Source organism: Selaginella moellendorffii, unplaced genomic scaffold, assembly GCF_000143415.4.
Source record: "Selaginella moellendorffii unplaced genomic scaffold, v1.0 SELMOscaffold_14, whole genome shotgun sequence".
NCBI classification, from domain to species: Eukaryota; Viridiplantae; Streptophyta; class Lycopodiopsida; order Selaginellales; family Selaginellaceae; genus Selaginella; species Selaginella moellendorffii.
In genome coordinates this window covers 2297693-2306037 of record NW_003314275.1, presented here as the reverse complement: position 1 = coordinate 2306037, position 8345 = coordinate 2297693, and the positions used below count along the sequence as shown (strand labels likewise).

The window sequence follows — 8345 nt, the reverse complement described above, 5'->3', positions numbered from 1 at the left end:
TGTAATTAATTAAATTTTTCATTCTACTTTAGTCACTTAATCATAACTATATCCTTTTGAAGTAGTTTCACTTATAACTTTCATAGGTCATCATCTACTTTGGGGTACTTGCTTACCCCTAGATGTGATCTCAAGACCATATTAGTTCTGCACTTAATCTAAGTGTTTCATGTGTTTAATTTCATTTTAAACACTCAAAGGTACCACCAATATTTCAGCCTATTGCATTAAAGTTATATTGTCCATTGGTACTCCAAGACCACCCACAATATGGTCTTATCAAAATTTAAATTCAAGAACTTACAGTCCCCATTAAATCCATCTATTCAATACTCACTAACACCACCATTGATTTAAGGCTTAAACAAGTCTAATGGGTACTCCCTACACCTTTTGCTACTAGAGTGCCTTGTCTATAGTAATGCTCGCTAACACCACCATTGATCTAGGACCCAAACAAGTCTCATAAATACTCCCCTTACTTTCTACTACTAAGGTGCCCTAGCCATTTAACTAAAGTAAGGTTCTAACAAACCATAGAAGGTATGCAAGTAGATAATGCCACCCACACTTAAATTAAGAGTATTGACTATCTAATCTCTAGGGAGAGCTAGAGTCAGCTCTTAAACATTTTACCATCACCCCATTTGTTTATCTATATTCATTTTAACCTTTAGATTCTCTAGTGTTTATATCATCACTCACTAAACCCCTTAGGGTCTGGAACACGATTGCTTTAGGCTTTCACCATTAGACTTGAATTTGAATTTAGACTTGTTCCTTAAACACTTTTTTAGAAGTTTTATTCTTGCTTAGACTCGAATTTGTTTCTTGAACACTTCCTTAGGAGTTTTATTCTTGCTTTCAATTTTTTGAGTTAGAGCTTTTAGTTTAAACATGTTATATTTGTTTGGCTTTTGTTTTGGCCATTACCACATGGCACATTTTAGGCTCCATTTTGGAACTTAGGGATTTGTGTCTTACACGATAAACACCACACCCAATTCTATGAAGAAATATTGAATTCTTTAATAATCAAAACTCAATTATCTTTAAGTAATCTCACATATAGTGTATGTCTTCATAGTCATTAATTTTGGAAAGCAGTATGGCTTTCTTTTGTCACACTAGTTCCCAAGTTCTCCCATTACTATACTGTAGTTAATTTTGACCACCCTAGACCTATTAGAAGTTTTGTTGCAATATTTGTTTTTTTTAAAATTGTTTTTAAGAATTTGAGAAATATTTTATACAAACTAAAAGCTGGCAGTGCTATAGACATTAAAATATATATTCTTGGTAAAGTATAGCCTTTCTAAATTATCATTCATAATATATTAGATTTATATAAATTGTGGAAAGTTTGTTGATTAGATAGATCCAAGGGAGTTCACTTGAAACTTTATAGTGTATTAAATCTAGGAAACAACACTTTAACCAGAACTGGTGCTCCTTAGTTCTTAAGGGAGCTGATAAGCTAATTAGCTTGCATGAAATATATAGCTTTGTGCCAATGGATGGGGATTGTCTATTTTAGCTCATTGCCATTAAATTCTCAAAGTTTTATAAACCCTCCTTTAGCTAGGTGTGAAAACTTCAAGTCTCCAAACTCCACCAAGTCCTCTTTTGTCAGCTCTTTCCACATTGCTCCATTTTCTACTTGCAAAAAACATGACTTTCTAAATCATTACTTTCAAGTGGAAATATTATTGCCTTGTCAAGATAGGTTCCTCAAGCTATAATGTCCACTGTATAGTGCTCAGGGGATTTTGTTTACCTGGAGAAGTTCTGTTTCCTTGATGAAATAGATTACCTGCTTCACATAGCTGTATCCCTTTCTCGACAAAGAATCAAATATTTGCAACTTGAGGTTTTTGTAATTACTAATTAAAGAGCTTGCCATGGCCTTGTTGTGCTGAAGTCCAGCATTCTGGATGTATGAGTGGATTGATTTCACAATGTACAAGTCTGCCACGCTTTCAGCTCATAAGCAAAAGTTTCAGAAACCAACACAATACCTTCATCATGCATTAGAGTGTTTTGCAAAGAAGTATAATGCTAGTGGGAGATTCTGGGGCTACATCCTCTCAGAAACCTCTCACTACTCACTACACAAAATCTAACCTTTTCTTTTGTGGCTTAGTGAATTTAAATCAGATGAAAGAATGTGCTAGAATATCTTAGATTATGCTTGAATATTCTAAAAGCAGTCTTTACATTCCAATACAAATAAAAGAGAGATAGATATAAATAATCTCTTCAAACAAGAACCCTCCAAGAGCTTTAGGTATGATGTTACAAAATCTGCACTAAAGATGTAAATCATTCTCTCCTCAAAACCAATTATTATTTTGCAAAATTTTCTTTCTTTTGTAACATTTTTTTCTTCATTTACTAGATATTATTAACTAGAATTCGTTAGATTCTCATGACCTTTAAAAAAAACTTTTGCGTTAATGCCCTAAAACAGAGCATCTAAAATAATCTGGTGGAGCCCTAATTCCTATTTCCATGGCGGAGTCCTCCGAGATAGCACGCCACGGGCGTCTTTGAGGAGACGATCGGGAGATCCGAGAGGTAGGGACAACAAGGGGACGCCGTGGATGGATCGCGGCCTCTAGGACGCCAGCCATGAAGAAGAGGCCGTCGATATTTCACCGATGGAAGTGGAGGATCTCCGTGCTCGCCTTGTTATTCTTCCTAGCGCTGTGCGGTCTCAGATTTCCATCTTCCCCGGGCACAATGCCGATGCCCGCGGCCAGCATTCGTGCCACCGTGCCTGAGAAGATCGGTGCGCCGAGGATCGCTCTCTTGTTTCTAGCTCGCAATCGTTTAGCTGTTGAAGAAGTTTGGGACCTTTTCTTCAAGGTATAGATTGTCTTGCGCATTTTCCTTTCTTCGTTTACAGTCACAGCACAGTTGCTCATTCTTTTTTCTTGTTCTTCTCTCAGGGTGCTCAAGAACACTTGTATAGCATCTATATTCACGCTCGGCCTGGATTTGTCTACGATGCCACAAACACCGAGTCTTCTTTCTTCTGGAACCGGCAGATCAACAATAGTGTCATGGTAGCATCACCTTTTCTTCCTTTTCTTTTTCACCCATTTGATCACATCATTTTTGCAGGTGGAGTGGGGTGAGGCGAGTATGATCGATGCTGAGCGTATTTTACTCCATAGAGCTCTACAGGATGCTTCTCTTTCTCATTTTGTTTTACTGTCCGATAGGTGACCTTTTTGATTTTCAACGCTGCTTTATTCTGATCAGTTTTATCTCGCGATGTTCCAGCTGCATACCTCTATACAGTTTTAATTACATCTATAAGTATATAACTTCGTCTCCGAAGAGTTTTGTTGACAGGTAAATGCGACACACTCTACATGATATGAAGACCGGTTTTTTTTCTCAGTTTTATCGAAAGCAAGAACACACGCTATAACTTTCGCATGTTTCCGACTGTTACACATGAGAAATGGAGGAAAGGATCACAGGTAAGCTCCGCAAGCGTTATTCGGAAGTTTGACTCTGTCCTTTCCTCCTTCGACACAGTGGTTCATGCTCCTGAGAAAGCACGCAGAGATTGTTGTTGGGGACTCTAGGATACTGCTGAAATTCTACGAGCATTGCAAGGTAGAGTACTTATAAGTACCTCCATGGATCTTTGTCGAGTTAGAGCATTTCGAAGCTAGTTTGTGAGCTCCTTTGCAGAGGTTCTCGCAACTCAAGCAAAAAGCGGTCCCAAATGATCAGCATAAGGTTAGCTTAAGCACAAAGAGGAAGCATGCAATGAAACAGGATATTTGTCGTTGTTGTTTATTTGTTTTCTTACTGAAAAAAGTTTGTGATCGCAGCGGGATATGCAACCACAAGCTGGAAGGAAATATGGAATGGTATGGCGGCTGCTTGTTTTCACTCTGACATATGGGATGCTTTTTTGCAGACTACTTCGGAAAACGACTGCGTTCCGGATGAGCATTACATCCAGACCTTGTTGGCGGTGTGTTTGACGCTTGCTCCTCGTGTCTTGTATTTGAACTCTATACTTTATTATAGATCAAAACAGTGGAAAACGAGATCGAGAGGAGAACGCTGACTTACACACTCTGGAAGGCATCTGACAGACGCGAGAACGATCGTTGGCATCCGGTTACCTTCAACACGGCAGACGTCTCCGCACAGACAATCAAAGACATTAAGGTGTGTTATCTCGTTTAGCATTGCAACTTAGACACTGGAAAACCGTTTTCAGGGAATTCACAGCGTCAAGTATGAAACGGAAGGCCGGACGGAATGGTGTAGCTGCAATGGCATTCCCAGAGCCTGCTTTTTGTTCGCTAGAAAGTTTTCGAGAGGAGCAGTGTCGAAGCTCCTGCACAATGTAAGTAGAGCTTTTCTGGGCTTTGATTTGCTCGGGGCTAACAGCGCATTTGCAGAACGAGACTGACTTTTTTGGATTCGCGGCGGGTGAGACCGCCGAAGGAACTAATAACATCACGGCAATGGTTACTGGCGTAGAACAGGCAAGGAGTTTGAGCCTGTGATATAATGCAGATGGAAGCTAAGTAGGAGGCGAGGAAATGGAAGAGGACGAGGTCCAAGAGCGTGCGTGGGCTTCTACTCTTCACTCTCGTTACGCTCGGATGTGTAGAATCGGCAAATTTATAGCGATGGATGGAAGAAAAGACAAGGTTGGGAGCTAGCAAAGAAAAATCACAGCTTTGAGAGTGTCAAACTCTCAAATCTGCCCGTCAGCGCCTCGAGGAGAAGCCATTGAATCGTCGAAGGGAAGGACTGACCGGAAGAAGAAGCTGTCACGGGTGATATCACTCGAGAGCAACAACAAGGAACGGGGCTTTCATTCATGTTGGCAGCAACGATCTATGCCAAGTCATAGTTTACAAAGAACCAAAAAAACAAAAAAAAAGAAGAAGAAAGAGAGTGACTTCTTTTTTGTCTACTGTCAAAAAGAAAAAAAGTGTTGTATAATGTATAGGCAGAAGAAAAGCTTCACGCGAAGAGTCGGGTCAAAAGATAAAAGGCACTTATAGTTTTTAGTCCACTGTCAAGGAATCAATGCCAGGTTAATTAGAAAGAGCCATGGAGTCAACAAAAGGAGGGTCCTATCGTCCCGGCGGCGCAGTGCCTTCCTCCTCCTTTCGTGGCTGCTAATCCGTGTGGAAACCACGACGGTGGGGCAATTTCTCCACCCAAATGGCACGGAGGAAAATGCTCGCCAGTGTGAGTGACAATCTATCATTCCAGGAAGAAGGTTCTATCATCCGCTCCGGAGAAGCGAGCGAAGGTTTGACTCCTCTCGAAGTCGGGGTTTGCGCGTGGGACACTTGCTCCTGGGGATGGTAGCGAGTTCCGGGTGAGAGAAGCACGAACAGGGGAGCTTTCTGTTTCCGACTTGGATTCGAGGGGATGTTGTGCGCCACCATCGCGCTTCTCTTAGCTCTCGCGCTGTATGGCACCTCGGGCCAGGGATGCAAGCCGGGGAACTGTGGGCAGCTAGAGATCCCACCGCCGTTCTCTTGCGAAGACTCTCCATTCTTTCTCAGCTGTGAGGACGACAAGGTCCGCATAAGCAATGAAAGCTACACTATCGTTGCATTCCTTGGCCCCTTTGTGGTGGTCGACCGCTTGCGGCCGCCTCCTTGCGCGGCTCGTACTTGCCGGATCGATACTTCCTGCGGGATTCGAGTGATTGGAGAATGGCGCGACGGCCTTGGCTGCTACATAACGTCTCCACCCCCAGGGGACGAGTCTAGATATCACGCCGTGATCCAGTTCGATGGTCCAGACGATTCTTGCAACCCGAACCTCTTGCAGCTGCACCTGGCCACCGTCGTCAACTGCTCCCGGTCCGCTAGTCTAAGTTCTCCGAGCTTGGGCAGTGGGCGCACGAGCAAGACTGGAGCGATTGTTGGTACGCAAGAGAAACTTATCACTCTCTCGATCGAGCCTAAATCTCTCTGTTTCTTATTAAAGGTGGCTCCGTGGGTGGTGGCTTGGGTGTCTTGGTCTTGCTGGGATGCGTGTGCTGCGTTGCGAGGCGGCGGCGGCTCGCAGCGAAGCAGCGAGGATTGATTCTGGGCGATGATCCAAAGCAGCCGCCGCCGCAGCTTCTCTCCAAGAGTGGCCGGATTGTCTACAGCAACAACAGCGGGAGCTATGGCACTAGCAACAGTTACGGTAGCAGCGTGAGCGTTACTGTGGAGAATGGCGATGGTGGGAGCAATAGCAGCCGGTTTAGCTACAGGGAGCTCCAGGAGGCGACCAACAATTTCTCCGAGGATGGCCGGCTCGGAGATGGAGGGTTTGGGACTGTTTACAAGGGGAAGCTCCGGGATGGCCGGCTGGTGGCCGTCAAGAAGCTCAATCCTTGGAATGCCCAGGGGAAGTACCAGTTTGACAACGAGGTTACCATCCTCTCTCGGGTAAGCTTACCTCGAGTTTTCATGACAAAATCTTTTCCATCTTTTCCATCTTTTCTTGGAAGAACTGCATGGTTTTTTTTGTTGTGTGTCCTCTCGTTCATCATCTTTTCATGAGTTGTCCTAGAATAAAGAATAGGATACGTACCTCGGACTTGATCTTTTCGTTTCAAGCACTCGTTTCATACATTGCCACTTTATTCTTCTTGACTTGCATTACTCTGACTTGTTCGTTTCATGCATTGTCACTTGACTTATATTGCTTTGATCATATTTGATCTCGTACCAAGTCGTTCCCCTACGCACGAATCCTCCAGACTTGCTAACTTCAATCGTCTTTCCTACACAGGTAACTCATCCCCACCTCGTCCGGCTCTACGGCTGCTGCATCGAGCAGGAGCTCCTCCTCGTCTACGAGTTCGTGGCCCATGGAACTCTAGCCGACCACCTCTACGACAACCCGCGCGACTACCTCGGCTGGGACGCCCGCCTCACTGTCGCGGTCCAGTGCGCCGAGGCCCTCGCCTTCCTCCACACAAACGTCTGCTACCACCGCGACGTGAAGTCCACAAACATCCTCCTGGACGAGCGGTACCACTGCAAAGTGGGCGACTTTGGCCTCTCCCGCCTCGTCCCATCGCTGGAGCTCACGCACATCACCACCGCGCCACAGGGAACTCCCGGCTACTTGGATCCAGACTACCACCAGAGCTACCAGCTCACGGACAAGAGCGACGTCTACAGCCTCGGGGTGGTGCTCATGGAGCTCGTGTCGTCGCAGCGGGCGGTGGACATGGCCAGGGAGAGGAAGGAGATCAACCTGGCGGCGCTGGCGGTGTCGCGGATCCAGTGCGGCGAGCTGGACAAGCTGGTGGATCCGCGGCTTGGGGCGGGGGAAGATAGCGTGCGGCAGAGGATGGTGGAGTGCGTGGCGGAGCTCGGGTTTGAGTGCCTGGCAACGGAGAAGGAGGACAGGCCATGCATGAAGGATGTGGCAGCGAGGCTTCGTGCGATCGAGGAGGAGGGGAAGCAGCGCTACCTGGAGCAGATGGTGGCGATCAGGAAGGTGGAAGTGGTCGATGATGATAAGAAACATACTAGGAGCTCGCCCACGTCTGTGCAAATGCAATGGCCTAGCAATAGCACGTCACCAAACGATAGCTCCAGCAGCATGTAATTAGTTTTGTAACTTTTCTTTCAGAAAACTTCGTATGTTCTTCGTCTATTCGATCAGGCAATGCTCAAAAAGGAGAGAAATACAAGATAATGAAGAAGAAAAAATCATACTTACAAATGTTCCAAACACATAAACCCAAATGCGTTTGCAAACGTGGAAACGCGTTTGTCAGAAACAAACTTAAAAACATAAAGAAATGTAAAAGATTTTAAACGAATATTTTAAATATTCGAATATCCTTTTCAATCAGTATTGTCAACCTCATCTTCGACAACATTATCATTTATCTTTTATAAAAGTTCTTGGGATTCTTCCATCCTTTACTGCATATGCAAAGCCTCTCCCAATTGGCTTTAAATCCAAATCATCTGGATCAATCTTCTTACAAGGGGTGGCCTTTGTCTCTATGAGTTGACTTCAAGTTAGTCTAACAATACATTAACTTTTCGATATTCACAACTAGCAACCAAGCTTTTCTCTTAGACTGAACAATTCTCCAAGTGCTCCAATTTCTTTCAGCATCAAAAACTGAAATGCATTGGCTGAGAACTCATATAGCCACCTTCTGCAGGTCAGGAGTTGAGATCTATACCTCCCCACCAAAACATTTTTTTCTTACACATGTTTCTTTGAGATGCCAGATTACGTCTCATCTCTGTAGGTCAATTTTTCTTGAAATCATGAAATTAAAGCATTAACTTTTCCTCAACCTTCAAATCCCCTTTTGAAAT

The 8345-nt window shown here is 44.2% G+C and overlaps 2 protein-coding genes across 2 annotated transcripts; both read left to right on the top strand.

Annotated features, from left to right (window-relative positions):
- Positions 1 to 2489: 2489 nt before the first annotated feature.
- Positions 2490 to 4990, top strand: LOC9632676. The gene is made up of 11 exons (XM_024675477.1): positions 2490 to 2868; positions 2952 to 3068; positions 3127 to 3227; positions 3289 to 3360; positions 3410 to 3491; positions 3550 to 3630; positions 3852 to 3890; positions 3941 to 3997; positions 4054 to 4197; positions 4250 to 4378; positions 4434 to 4990. The coding sequence occupies exons 1-11, from the start codon at positions 2632 to 2634 to the stop codon at positions 4539 to 4541; spliced, it is 1167 nt and encodes a 388-aa protein (XP_024531245.1). The 5' UTR covers positions 2490 to 2631; the 3' UTR covers positions 4542 to 4990.
- Positions 4991 to 5092: 102 nt separating this feature from the next.
- Positions 5093 to 7685, top strand: LOC9631939 (calmodulin-binding receptor-like cytoplasmic kinase 2). Its single transcript, XM_002970568.2, has 3 exons — positions 5093 to 5929; positions 5992 to 6440; positions 6787 to 7685. Exons 1-3 carry the CDS (start codon positions 5425 to 5427, stop codon positions 7612 to 7614), a joined length of 1782 nt encoding a protein of 593 aa, XP_002970614.2. The 5' UTR covers positions 5093 to 5424; the 3' UTR covers positions 7615 to 7685.
- Positions 7686 to 8345: the final 660 nt, after the last annotated feature.

What these genes read in the sequence shown, in the direction of transcription:
- LOC9632676 (XM_024675477.1), top strand. Translation starts at nt 2,632, where the DNA reads ATGAAGAAGAGGCCGTCGATATTTCACCGATGGAAGTGGAGGATCTCC. An exon ending in AATTCTACGAGCATTGCAAG is followed by an intron (nt 3,631 to 3,851) that starts GTAGAGTACTTA and finishes TTGTGATCGCAG; the next exon opens with CGGGATATGCAACCACAAGC. An exon ending in TGTCGAAGCTCCTGCACAAT is followed by an intron (nt 4,379 to 4,433) that starts GTAAGTAGAGCT and finishes GCGCATTTGCAG; the next exon opens with AACGAGACTGACTTTTTTGG.
- LOC9631939 (XM_002970568.2), top strand. Translation starts at nt 5,425, where the DNA reads ATGTTGTGCGCCACCATCGCGCTTCTCTTAGCTCTCGCGCTGTATGGC. An exon ending in CAAGACTGGAGCGATTGTTG is followed by an intron (nt 5,930 to 5,991) that starts GTACGCAAGAGA and finishes TTCTTATTAAAG; the next exon opens with GTGGCTCCGTGGGTGGTGGC. An exon ending in AGGTTACCATCCTCTCTCGG is followed by an intron (nt 6,441 to 6,786) that starts GTAAGCTTACCT and finishes TTTCCTACACAG; the next exon opens with GTAACTCATCCCCACCTCGT.